The sequence below is a fragment of the Lytechinus pictus genome, unplaced genomic scaffold, assembly GCF_037042905.1.
Source record: "Lytechinus pictus isolate F3 Inbred unplaced genomic scaffold, Lp3.0 scaffold_19, whole genome shotgun sequence".
NCBI classification, from domain to species: Eukaryota; Metazoa; Echinodermata; class Echinoidea; order Temnopleuroida; family Toxopneustidae; genus Lytechinus; species Lytechinus pictus.
In genome coordinates, this window is record NW_026974140.1 from 12936522 (window position 1) to 12950903 (window position 14382).

Sequence of the window (14382 nt, forward strand, 5' to 3'; positions counted from 1 at the left end):
TGGATTTTTCTTGTATAATATTTCTTTCAAAAATCTAGTCAAAAGGATACTTTGTTTTATTATTTCATTTCAGTATATAATGTATAAAATGAATCTATATTTCACATTATATCTGCCAACTTTATCTTTAGTACTCTTTCTCCCTCTCTGTACTTCTACCAACTTTGACTTACTCTTTCCCTCTCTGCTCATTGGCTAATTCTTTCCCGCCTTTTTAGGAGTAGCAGTAATGCCAATTCATGTACCCCCTTTAGGGATGCTTTTGTACTTTGATGTGCACCATTGCACTTTTATTGTTAGATAGGGAGAGAGTCCAGTGACTCATGACACACTGGCAGTAGCAAGGGCATTCCCACTGTTTGTTGTTGAGGAGGAGACTTGTCCCTACAGAAGAAAGTTTAACTTTGAAGTATAGAAGACTTCTGCAAGGACTTCCTTTCATGTACTTAAGATGTCGAAGCAAAATGCGGAATTAGTGTCTGACCGAGGCTGTTTTCCCTTGGTAAATAAAAGAACCCAATGAAACCTCAGCCCTTGTGAGTCGTGTCCGTGTTGTGTGGTCGTCGGCGCGAACCCTTTCAATTGAAAAATAAGCTACAGGAATTAAAGCTTCCAGTATATCTTTCAGAGTCCAAACTCTGGATTTGAAAGACAACTACCAAACATCCGTATATTCAAAGCTGTATTTTTTGGATGATATCATAACTCATTATTGTCTATCTTGACCTGACAGGACTTCACTGAGATGGTGTCCAAGTTTCCTGATGACGATAAGCCATCTTTCTTTGGTCTACCAGCCAACATAGAGCGTTCCTCACAGAGGATCATCAGCGGACAGGTCATCTCTCAGCTCAAGATCTTACGTCGGTCTGATGAAGCAGCAGAGAAGTTTGATACTGAGAAGTGGAACACAGAACTAGGCCCTATACTGAGCCTATGGAAGAAACTCAACCAGGTATGATTAATGGGTTTAGTTGGGAAGTGTTTCATGAAAAGTTTTGTCAGTGATGTTCACTGACTGATTTGCTCTCAGCTAGTCAGATGTAAGGATTTTGTAGTTAGGTATATCAATAATCAGAGTTCCTCTCAAATATTACATTGTAGGGGAACCATATGTTGTAGATCGATTCCTTAATAGCACCTAGCAGACTATTCTATGAGAGAAAGATGCAGGACTTTAACACATGAAAACAAATGATAAATCATTCCAGTTAAAATTCTAAGTCACTTTTAGCCATGCCTTTTAGCAGAAATCCCACTCAGCTTCTTTTCCCTTCTAATCGGTTGTTTTTAGCACAAACAGAGCTAGAAAACCTCTGGATTTACATCATTTTGTTAAGTTACCTAAATTTAAGGGTAATATGGAAGACTGGTTGTAAAATATGTGTTTATGCCATAGTAAGAAATTTGTAGTCCATCGTACTAGAGTGTGTAATATTTGATTGAAAGAGAGGTACGTTCAATACCTCCAACAGCATACAAATTATAATCATAGTGGTGGCTTTGACACAATTTCAAGTAGAATAAATGACTGTTATATTCCTGACTGACTTTACTTTAATCATCTGACCCCATAACATTCACACAGGGCTCCAACTTGATCCAGACCAAGGTTCAACCTCCGAGTGACCGTAGCGGAACCCAGGGACCCATTGATTCTTTCATTCAGTTAGAGAGGTACAATGCCCTTCAACTGGTCCAGTTTGTCCACTCCACACTGGCAGCCCTCAGTAAGGTCATCAGAGGAACATCACTGCTGACCAGTGAGGTCCAAGCCCTGGCTAGTAATCTACTCAAGCAAGAGGTCAGTTGTATTCTCAATAGGAGGAAATTATGAATAGCTTCCAATTAGATTTATTGGAAGCAACTTAAAAGGCCTTAATATATTATTATTATTTCTTTTATTTACTGATCAAATTTCTGTAGTTTTTTTTATGCTGGATATGATTTAAGAATTGTCCCCAGCATCCACATAACAATTAAAAAACAGTCGGATACAGAAAAGTGAGAAATCGTACATACTAAGAATGTGCAGAGTATGTTGTATTTAATATGCAGACATCTGCTAATAGTACTGCAAATGTCTTTAGATAAATAATGATCATGTTTGGAGCTTCATTAATTAATGGAGAGTAAAAACAAATTACCAGCTAATGAAAAGCTAACTTTGAGATTATTTTTAAGTAACTTACTATGGGGATTTGTAGATTGCATCTGGTTTGAGGAATACATATTTTTATGGGAGCTGATAAAAGCTTGATAGGGCTGTAAGCCATTCAGTTTATGACATCGCATCTGAATTCTTCATTCCAATGTCCCTCTCCCTACAGACACCCCTATCGTGGCAGAGCAAATGGGAGGGTCCAGAGGATCCTGTATTATATCTGAAGACCATAGTGAGCCGTACCATGGCTATACAGGGGTGGGTTGAGAAAGCTCAGAGGAATAGTCTTCTCTCAGATACCCTCAACCTGTCAGAGCTGTTCCATCCAGATACCTTCCTGAATGCACTCAGGCAACAAACAGCAAGGTATAATTATAATAATTATCATGTCTGTATCGAAATTGAATCCCATTTGAAGGGAATATGTGTTTAGAACCTTTCTTTAAAGACCATCTGTATCTAGTTGTCAACTTTTCTATCTCCCTTGGGAGGCCTTAGTAGACAGGATTGTTTATATAACATTTAACACATATCAGAAGTATCTAAGCACTCTACAATAAATGCAGCTTAGTTACCCTGGCTTGAGCAGATAGAGCTGCTGTTAGGCAATTAGCATTTCAAGGAAAAGATTACTGCAGGGTCCCTATTTACCTCACTTGGGTCAAGTGCAGCACAATATGGATGAATTTCTAGCTAAAAGAAATTTACAACCGGAGTAGGATTTGAATCACTATACAATGGCACCTACAGGGGCCTGATTTTCTGTTTCATTATTTCAAACTTAAGGTTACAATAACTTGAATACCATAACAGTTAAAAGACAAAAGTTAACGGTATTTCCACCTAGGTCAAGTTCATGAAAATCATAAAGTAGTTTATCTTCATTGTATTTCAGTTGTCTTCATTTAGCTGACATTGTGTGGTGATGAATTTATAGTGCTTATGAATAACTTTGGAAAGAGTAGTATTTCATATTTTAATTAAAATTAAGTTAGGGATCATGCTATGATTATGAAAATGAATGTGAGTCATACTTTAATTTGTTTGATAGGGATTCCAAGACTTCCATGGACAGTCTCAAGTTTGCCTGCCGTTGGTCTGGTAACATCTCAGGAGCTAAATACCAAGTCAAGGTCAGTCAGAAATGTATCTTGGAACCTATCATTCATTTATAAGATGGCATTATGCAAGGACCTGAAGTAGATAAATTATCAAATTGGACGGTGTGATGGGAGCTATGAATAATACTCTTGTAAAAGTTGAAAAAAGGCAAATATTGTAGCTCTTGCAGCTAGATGTTTTGGGTTTGTTTTTTTTAAGTCTAGTGTATAAATTTTTTATCCTCTGTAAGAATTTTGTTAAAATGTTTTTTTTTCTTCACTGCAATCTAAAGCAATAACATAACAAATACTTTTGAATGAAATGCTAGCATTAACCTTTGATAAGAAGATTTTTTTTATCAAAGTGAGCTTGCCAGCAAAATCAATATAAGGAACCCCCCCCCCCCCATTTAAAAAAAAACTTGCTTGAAAACTTTTAAAGGTTTCTTGTTCTAAGCTTAGTTTTAGGATTTTCACCTTTTATGAAATTTAGGACTTTATTCTCAAGATCATGAAATAAATGTGTTTAAAATTTCATGTACTCTGTAAACTGATATATAAACCTTTTTTTATTGTGTTATGGTTGTACAGATTGGAGGTTTGCACCTTGAGGGTTGTACGTTTGATGGACAGAGACTGTCAGAGAATCAGAGAGACTCACCTAGTGTCTGCTCTGTACCACCGTGTAGTGTAGCATGGGTTCTCAAGGTAAATCTAATTACTCTTTGGACTCAACTCAACTTGACTTGCTTGCATTTCTTTAATACATTTATTTATCCGCAAGAAAAAACCTTATTCTGATGTAAAACTTTTAATATTGCATTGTTTTCTGATTATTTTTACCTCTTATATTTTGTCAAATGATTCAGAAGAAAGAATCAATCTTAATGTCATGTTATTAATGAAAAAATCAAATCATGTTGGACTTTAATTTAATTTCACAATATTAATGCATTGAATCCAAAATTGCAAAAAAAACGGAAGCTACCTCAACATAGTGAGTTGATGTATTAATTTCATTCATGTTTTGTTTTTGTTTGTTTTTTAACATAGGATACTCCAAACACCTACCATGCATCAGAGAGCATCTCACTACCAGTCTACTTCACTGAACAGAGAGAAAAGATTGTCACTCATCTTGTATTACCATGTGGAGGAGAGCAAGATCATTGGATACAGACTGGTGCTGCTCTCTTCTTACAGAATCAGTAGGATAAATGTTATCCCATCGTTGACCTGAGAAGGGTTATACTACCAGTCTACTTCATAGAACAGAGAGAAAAGATTGTCACTCATCTTGTATTACCATGTGGAGGAGAGCAAGATAATTGGATACAGACTGGTGCTGCTCTCTTCTTACAGAACCAGTAGGATAAATGTTATCTCACTGTTTACCTGAGAAGGGTTATACTACCAGTCTACTTCACTGAACAGAGAGAAAAGATTGTCACTCATCTTGTATTACCATGTGGAGGAGAGCAAGATAATTGGATACAGACTGGTGCTGCTCTCTTCTTACAGAACCAGTAGGATAAATGTTATCTCACTGTTTACCTGAGAAGGGTTATACTACCAGTCTACTTCACTGAACAGAGAGAAAAGATTGTCACTCATCTTGAAATACCATGTGGAGGAGAACATGATCTTCAGAGCCAAAATACAGATCTTACAGAACATATAGCCCATAATTAACATAGTTTTTTAACAGAGGGGACATTTTACCAGTCTAGATCATAAGGCAGACAAATAAATGAGTTTTACACATTTCTGCAAGATAAATGAATTCAGACTTGTAATGTCGTACCAGTAAAGTGCGACTTTTTTCTTGTAAGAAAGAAGGGAAAATAAATACCACCTGTCTGTTCTAGCTACTGGTAACAAAGTGATGTTTTTGTTGTCTTTGCTAAGAAATGCTATACAGTGCGTCCCAGAAAAAACGAAACCGAGATTAAGCGATGATTTATCATAACTTAATCAATAATACAATAGACAAATGACCTACCATTGTAAAGCTTAGAATCTCCTCTTTCATCTGATATTACTTAGATCATTCCTCATTCACGCATGAGTGAGCAAAAACAATTTGAAGAAAGGATACCAAAAACTCATTCGTTTTTTGTGGGACGCACTGTATAATGAATGTGTAGATATATGATGGGGGGACCTAAAGCTATGCACTTTGTTTACAAATGATAAAAACTATGCCAATTTTAATATTTGAACAAACTATCTTTTACTAATTCATGGCAAACATTCCAAAGATCATTAACCAAGGAGAAAATATCACAAAACTCACTATTACGAAAATCCCGCCATGTTTTCCGAACACCTCTTGATTTCGCCGCCCGATGTAGAAGGGGTCCTAAAGCTACTTACTTGATTTATCATGCAAAAAATAGCATTTGCTGTGCCTCAGTTTCAAAAATATGTTCATATTGTTATAGGATAATATGAAATTAAAGCGAATATAAATCCGAAATTCCAAACAGTTGTGGTTTTTTCCTTCATTTAGTGGCTTATTGCAGCCTCTGTAGAAAAAATTGAATAGGAATCGTTCGTCACTCTGCAGTCACAGTTCCACACATAGATTGCGCATTTGCCATTAAAAACTGCATGTGCGATGAGTGGTGCGTAGCTTTAGGACCCCTACCTACCTACCATACTTTTCACAGCTGCAGTGAGAATCATTTTCATTCTTTTGCAAATAGTTAAAAATCAGTGATAGTGATATTGAAAATATCTTTCAAAGCAATATTCAAGAATACAATTTAAATGTCAACACCACAAAAATAGTGTCATCATGGTGATAATATGAGTATGCAATTTACATTTATTTCACATACCCCTTTGTAAATTAGTTTTCAAATCAACCTTTACAAACTTATATTTCTAACTGCTATGTCTTCTGTGTTAATGGTTAATGAATAAGTTCCATTTTGCATTTTTTTTTATTGTATGAACTTACATTCATGATATAAAAAGATATCAATTAAATTTACTAATAACGTTGTCAAATCACTTTTTATTTATTTGAGCAGATTTATTTTTATGAAGTGATTTAGTCTTAGATGAGTCAATATAGTTCTCACAAACTACAGATTACAGAGTATATATGTTAAATAATTTTCTTTGAAATCTTTTTTTTTCTAGTTTCATGCATTTTAAGTTAAGCATGTCATATATGAACAGGTTATGTTTGTAAAAACCAATATAATTTTACTGGTATTCACAATCAAATATCTTTATTTAGTCATCCAATATTATCTGTGTAACTTTTTACTAATCACTATATCTTTCTTTTTTTTATATTCATTATTGTTTTGCTAAATTTTTTTCCTGGAAATTAAATACAATGATATGAATGAAAATATACATTTATCAATTTGAAATGCTGCAAAGCAATGAATAAATCATTAATTTTTCCCTTGCATTGACTATTTATCTTTAGCTACAGTCCGTCCTAGTATAATTAAATATGAAATGATACTCATTATGTTGATATAATAATGATAATATTGAATTATTTTGGTCACTTATGTACATTTGTTACTTATTGCCCTTCTAAAGTATGTTGTGAGAATCATATTCAATATTGAAAAAGTTGTTGTAGATATCAGATGTCTATTTTGCGTGATCTATAGTGTATTTAGCCTGTTTCATAAAAGTCATATTGAAAGAATTATATAAAGGAAAATACAAGTTAAAAGTAATTTGGTGAATTTTTCTTGTGAATATACTTTGAGATATGAAATCTATCTGTGGAGTGTTGTACAAACTTAAAATATTATAATTCATATTCATTGTTTTCTGCCTTTAACATGGATAAAATTAACAGAATGTGTCTAATAAAATATTAAATAGATGGATTAGATGTGCTGTGTTTGAAAAAAAACTCTATTTTGATGACATTGTTCTAACATTCCATAGCTATCATGCAACTACTTGCAAAGTTATCTGTTCATTACAATTCTGAAGTCGTGGAGTGTGTAATAAACTATCACCTTGATAATTATGAACATTGATATAGTCGATTTAGTCTTATTTCATTGTTTTTGTTTCAATATTTTTTTCGAATAAAAATACCCTTTTTCTTTTCTCATCAAGTTTGGTTTGTAGATAGACTTAGAAGGAATTTAAATGACATGTGTTCGTTTCATATTGAAAACTTGTTAAAAAGTTGTGTATTTTGATATTTTATTTCCGATTTGTAACCAGCCATTTTTAATCCTTTCATATTTTGTAAGTTTTCATATTCGTTTTCATAGTCACTCCCTTTAGCTCTCATTCTCTCTGTTTCCCCTTTCTCTCCCTCTTTCAATCCGACTCACATACCTCATCATTTTATCTATACTGTCAATTCTATATTACAAGTTAATCAATGGCCTTTGTAACCTTGCTTTCTTGGCTTGATTTCAAAGGCATGATCAATGAAACAATATAGGTTTAAAGTTGTAGATCAGTGCCCTTTATTAGACTAGAGAGAGTTAATTTCATGGCATAAAACTTTTTTTATATAAATAATATAGAATATAAGCACCACCAAAAAAAAAATGAATAAGCCTCAGAATGTATTCTTTTGGCGGAGACATGAACAATGAAAAATGTAGGTTTTAGGTCAGGATAAGAATCTGTACAAAAAAGAGTGGGTATATTGCATGCGCCGATAACATGAATGAAACAGGTAAAATATTATGAAACATTGAAGTGAAGAGAGTTACACTGAATTAAGAATTAAAAACATTTTTAAAGAACATTAATTGTGTATTTTAAAGGGAATGTGACAAAAGGAAAACAAGAAAAGATCGAATAAAACTAAATTTTTGTAACCTTGCTTTCTTTGGCTCGATTTCAAAACTGAATTCTTTTTAGAAAGTAGGTCTAAGGTTAAAGATTTATGATCTTCAATAATGCGGCGAGTTTATTTCTCATAATTAGACTACAAAGAATGAAGAAAATAACGAAAATGAACTTAAAATTGATATAACCTTGCTTTTCTTTGGCCTTATTAAATACAAACCATGAAAAAAATGTAGGCTAAAGGTTAAAGATAAATGATATTTTATGAAGAATAGCAGCCCCCCCCAAAAAAAAAAAAAATAAATAAATAAATAAACCAAAAGGTGAATTAATCTAAAAGTGATATTTATTTGGCTCGATTTCATTCAAAGACATGAATTAAAGAGTCTGTATCTTAGGTCAAAGATGAATAAGCTCTGTCAAAGTGAAGAGAGTAAAAACTATAATTGAATTAAACTTTATAATTGATTTAATGGTGAAAATACTATTCACAATAAATACTAGTACTATTAAAAAAATAAATTCGCACTAAATGATGTGATCATCCTCAAATTCATCAAACATCGCTTTTCTTTCCTTTGATTTCAAAGATTGGAACAATTACAAAGGTCTAAATTAGGTGAAATTAACGATCTTCACAAATTGGGGTTTCTATGCAGACTTGAAATAGTAACAGAATGAGTTCACCATATGCACAGAAATATATAGGAATACATAATGTTTCAGTATAATTTTATTTGATAAATGCTAGATTCATGATTCAATAGTTTGTTGCATACGTTTTATGGATATTCTTTTTTATAATTAAACATATCTCAATGAATAAAAAATTGGGGGTACTTCTGTGCTTCTGCACAAAATCTGAAAATGATTTATTTCTGCTATATCAATAAAAAGTACAAATGAATTTTCAAAATATACATAAATGATTATATATAACAACCATTATAAATCTTAAATCAAAATCGCTTTCATTGCAAAAATATCGTCACATTGAAGTAAACGGCCGCTTTCTCTCAGAATATCAGTATTTCATGACAACAGACGTTTGCAGCTGATTTTAAACCCATCCATGTCAATGCCTGAAATACCCAGCTGGTATAGTTCTGTACTGTTATGCGTTTACATAGGAAGTGATGGTCGTTTTTCCGAATCAGAGACCTAATATTAGAAATAGGGATGAGATTTAAGAGATATAAGTGGATAGAAAAATGGAGTGAAATAGAGCGGGAAGGGGAGAGAAAATATAAAGAATGAATGAAAGAGAAGGGGGTATAGAGAAAAACAGATAAAGATCGAAATTTAATTGAATGTTGAGATGGAATTTAGAATCAGAACGAGAGGAAGTGAAGTAACATAAGATGTTTTGAAAATGAATAAAACTTTAACCCTAAATTAGAGCCGGGTTATTTGGACCCATCTCAGCCGCCCCCCCCCCCCCCCCCCCCCGAGATCTCGGCCTTCGATCGCGCGAGCGCCGCGTAGTGTGCGATAAAATGCTGTATGGTTATTTTTTAAAATAATAAGCTTTCTTATTTAATGAATTAATTATGCTAATTTAAGCATGAAATAAAACATTTGCTCTAATCAACCAAGTACGGCCCCGTAAAAAAAATGGTATCGCAATTTTTTTTTGTATTTTTTTCCTATTTCTTATATGTAGGCCCTTTTTCTTTGTTTTTCTATTGTTTTTTTCGATGGAAATTGTTGCAGACTTAATTCTAATCATAAATAAGACAAATTAATTAAGTTTAATCAGTAACAGTAGAAATAATGATACATTTATGAATTTTGGCTAAATACACAATTTGCATTGGATTTGTGCACTTTTATGTCTGACATGCAATTACATAATGTTGCGTAATTTCGTAACCGCGTACCCGGGCATCGCAAATTTAGTCTTAAAAGTTGTGCGAGATTTGAAAGTAAAAATTCCGCGATCGGCGCGGTTGAAAGATTTCGCGCGGCGGATTTATCGTGAAAAATGTCTATCCAATCCATTTCTTATTATTATATTATTATTATATGTTTATAATCATAATATTTATTATTATATTATTATCATTATTATGCAATCCATTTGTTATTATTATTATTATTATGATACGATTGATATAAGTCACAATTTTAGATAACAGATAAATATGAAAGAATAGGCCTACCCATACTGAGTTTGAAAAATAATTTATGTCTCTTCATAAATGCTGATTTGGTTACGGTAGTGGCATGTCCAAACACAAAGATAAATCAATATAAAGTCAAGGAGAAATTACATATAAGGATATCCATCCCTAATGATGAATGGGTAGATAATCAAATAAATAGATAAATGAATGAATAACCATAATAACTAAAAAAAACATTATTTAAATTCGAAATGAATTGACAGATTTATGAATTAAATGTTTATTAATTAATCAATGAATAAGTAAACAAATAAACCAAATATAACTAAATTAGTAAGCAGAAATGAAATAAAGATATAAATAAACAATTAGATTAGTAAATAAATAAATATTTAAAACATGATTGAATAAAGTAGGAATACACTTAATAAACATGATGCCTAAAAAACGAGGAAAATTAGAAAACTTTATTTTTTCAAACTACTTCATTATTATAGAAATTAGTCTTTATAAATTAACTTACCTGAATCGTAACAAGCAACAACATCGGGAAGAAAACTCATATCCTGAACGCAGATATTATCAAGCACTTCGCAAGCAGATTCGAACCTCTGACCTCTGAAAGCTTGGTCACACAACTTTCGTTCGTCCGCCATTTGAATGAAAGATTTAGTTTGCAGACCAGCGGATAGGGTACTGGTTAGCTCCGGGGAGCAGGAAGTCGTCTCCAAGGCGACGAGATAGGCGTGGCATAATGATTGAAACTTGACGGTTACGATACTAATTGTTTTGTGATGATGATGTGCTGAATAACAAGTAAGATTCCCGGGTAAGATTGTCATAAACATTACTAGACTGAGTATATTCATAAATATGTAAAAACGTCAAAGGGTTATATATGCCCCCTAAGCCCGAGTATAGACATTGCTTTCGAGGAGCAGCATTTGCAATAAAACATAGACAACTTCCATAAATATCAATAGACTGAGTATATTCATAAATATATAAAAACGTCAAGGGTTGTATATGCCCCCAAAGCCTGTCACATTTCTTCGGAAACCTTATGAGTATAGAAATTGCTTTCGAGGAGCAGCATTTGCAAGAAAATTAAACATAGACAACTTTCATATATAGTCTGGGTAGTCTGCACAGAAGGGCGTTATTACAGTGAATGAGAATTCATGAAGCACATTGCCCATAAAGACCAAGCGCCCCGTTCCCATTTGTACAGGCAATATGCTTCACTACTCTTAAAATATACTAAAATCATAAAAGGGAAAAGAGGATGTATCAAAGAACAACTAAATAATTACCTGTTGCGTTGGCAATGAGAAGTGTCAAAACTGTCAGATAAGAACATATTTTGCCCTGGAAAAACAATAAACATAAAATGTAAATTTTACTTTGTTTATAAATTATAATCATACTTGGGTATATTAATGTATGCCTATATGGCTGGGAAATATATGGGGTGTTGATACATTTTACAAGACGGCAAACAGAATAAGCCACAATAGATGGGTCGTGAGAGAAAAGATGCAACACCTTACCTATTTGTTTATTTATTCACTTATTTATTCTTGTGTTAATTATTTATTTATTCAATTATTTCAGGGCCCCGTCCTACAAAGAGTTGCAATTGTATCACAGCCAGCAACTCCAACATCACGAATGTTTGTTCAAAATATTTTCTAACTATGATGTATATTTATACATTCATTGTTTTCTTGAAAATTCACTATATATGCTTCCTTTTGTTTGCAAAGGACATTGTGCAAATTTCCTGTAGAAAAAATTATGACACTGATGGACCCAGTTATATTTCTAGCAGGCTTTTCTGCATTGATTGATAAATAATAATCACAAGTTCATAATAATGATGAAAAACGAAATACACAATTATCGATCAAATTACAAACGTGACATTTACATAATAATAAAAATAGATAAGATAATCAAGTACAAATAAATTTGAATGCAGTAGCAAGTTATATACTCGAAAGAGATTGAAAGAATAGCAGACTATATGGCCTATGCAATGAATCATATGATAAAGAAATACAATGAAAATGTATAAGATAAAAACTGGTTACCTACAGGAAAACTGTATTATTGAAAGACTAGAAAATCAGACTCTGGCCGTTACCAGTCCAGTACAGCAGTGACTTAAAGTGATTGCGAAACAAAGATGAATAATAAGCAACACTCTGAGTCTCTGATGATAGGTCTTTATACAGTACATTCGGCGTCACAGACTTATTATAAATACAGATATATGGGTCTATCTAGTGTAAGTAAAAAAGTCCCTATTTGAAAACTTACCGGATAAGTCATGATTGTTCGAGAACTCTCCGAAATATTGTGTTCGCAGCGCTGATTTTACTGATAAAATGGGGAATCTCCAAAGTTATAATCTCGAAACTCTACAGGATCTCATTTTGTTTTATTGTATTTTTGGCTACTGATTAAGTTAATTCCATTCTGGTTTCTAACCTGACAATTGATTATTCCATATCGATAGTACAACAAACCATAGACAAATAAGTCATTTTATTTGACGATAATTTGTCATAAACCAAGGTTAGACATTGGCACAGTGACCACTATTATATATAGACATGTCTGTCAAAATTAGGATGAAATTATGAAAGCCGGGTATGAAAGCTAGTTCAATAAAGGAGACCGTTTGCCAATTATTGAATGTCAATCATCAGGGAACAAGCCAAGCTATAGGGAAACATTTAAAAGTAAAAAGATATTAAGATTGCCATCGAAATTAAGGCCGAAACATGTAAACATGGGCTTTACCCTATACAGTGCATGCGTATAAAAAAACGGGACAGATTTGAAAAGTCTAAAAAAAAATTGTTTCAAATTATAATGTCTATATTTTGGTGTTAATGGGTGCTCTAAGGTCTTATCTTTCAAATGCTATTAAAAAAAATTAGTTTCGTTCATGCTTGAGCGAACACGGAATGTTTTTGTCTGGGGTTAAAAAGGAGGCTTGCGCCAAAATGGCATAAAATTATAAATATGATGATCAGACTTCTTGCTAAATAGCAGACTTCCTCTTAACCTTTTCATTATCTTTTCCATAATTTTCAAATCATGCGGTCAAAATTCATTTTCAGATCTATTTATTTGCTTGAATTGTTCTGTTGTTGTTTCTTTTTAATATGCTCTCTGTTAGCTTTGAATATTCCTTCTTCAAGCTAAAACAATTTTGTTTCAACCGAAGTATGGGAGAGCGTGGATTTTTTTTCAAATCCTTTCATTGTGCTACAAGGGTTATGGTGCCTTTTAAACAGTGCCACACAGATGGGCGGGGGCTTGGGATGAGTCCCCCCCCCCCCCTCAATTAAAAAAATCATGACCAAGAAAAAACGTGGACAGGAAATAAAAGGAAAGATGGAAAGTAAAATATGATATTATTTTCTAAATATTATGTCAAAATCTATCACAAAATTTGATATTGTAAAAACAGTGGGAATATTTGCGTGCTCACTTCGCTCGCTCACAACTTTTTAATACATTTTACCCGATCCTTCAAAATTGACTCAATACATCATTATCATTGAAAGACATGAATCCCTTCCTGTGTTTCCTGTCAAGCAATTAAACTGGTCAAGGAATCAATGACCGGCCCTTGAAAAAAAGATTCATGTCTTTTAAAGGTACCGGTACATAACATAATTTGTTCCACATAATAAAAGGATTTGAATAATCACAAGTTTTCCCAATTAATAATGTAAATCTTCTTGCTTGGGTTGACAAAAAAATATTCTTTTCTCAGTTACTTATGAAGGAAAATTAAAAAAACAAAATAATTCAAGTAAATAAATAAATTTGTAAATAAAATTTGACAGCATAATTCGAAAATTGTGGCACAGATAATGAAAAGGTCAAGAGGAAGTCTCCTGATTAGCAAGAAGTCTGATCCTGGTCTGATCATCATATTACTCATATTCTGCAATTCTGGCGCAAGCCTCCTATTTAACCCCAGACAAAAACATTCCGTGTTCGCTCAAGCATGAACGTAACTAATTTTTTTTTAATAGCATTTGAAAGATAAGACCTTAGAGCACCTATTAACACCAAAATATAGACATTATGATTTGAAACAATTTTTTTTTAGACTTCAAATCTGTCCCGTTTTTTTTATACGCATTGTATATAGGGGCTTATATACCTTTCA

General features: G+C 32.9%; 1 protein-coding gene across 1 annotated transcript in view; it reads left to right on the forward strand.

Moving 5' to 3' along the window:
* Positions 1-7280, forward strand: part of LOC129260875 (cytoplasmic dynein 2 heavy chain 1) — a 76818-nt gene extending 69538 nt beyond the window's left edge. Inside the window, exons 73-78 of the mRNA XM_064114544.1 lie at positions 734-955; positions 1589-1804; positions 2331-2530; positions 3216-3297; positions 3856-3972; positions 4318-7280. Of these exons, the coding sequence (XP_063970614.1) occupies positions 734-955; positions 1589-1804; positions 2331-2530; positions 3216-3297; positions 3856-3972; positions 4318-4476 (996 nt within the window). The 3' untranslated portion in view covers positions 4477-7280. The remainder of the gene's footprint in view (positions 1-733; positions 956-1588; positions 1805-2330; positions 2531-3215; positions 3298-3855; positions 3973-4317) is intronic.
* Positions 7281-14382: the final 7102 nt, after the last annotated feature.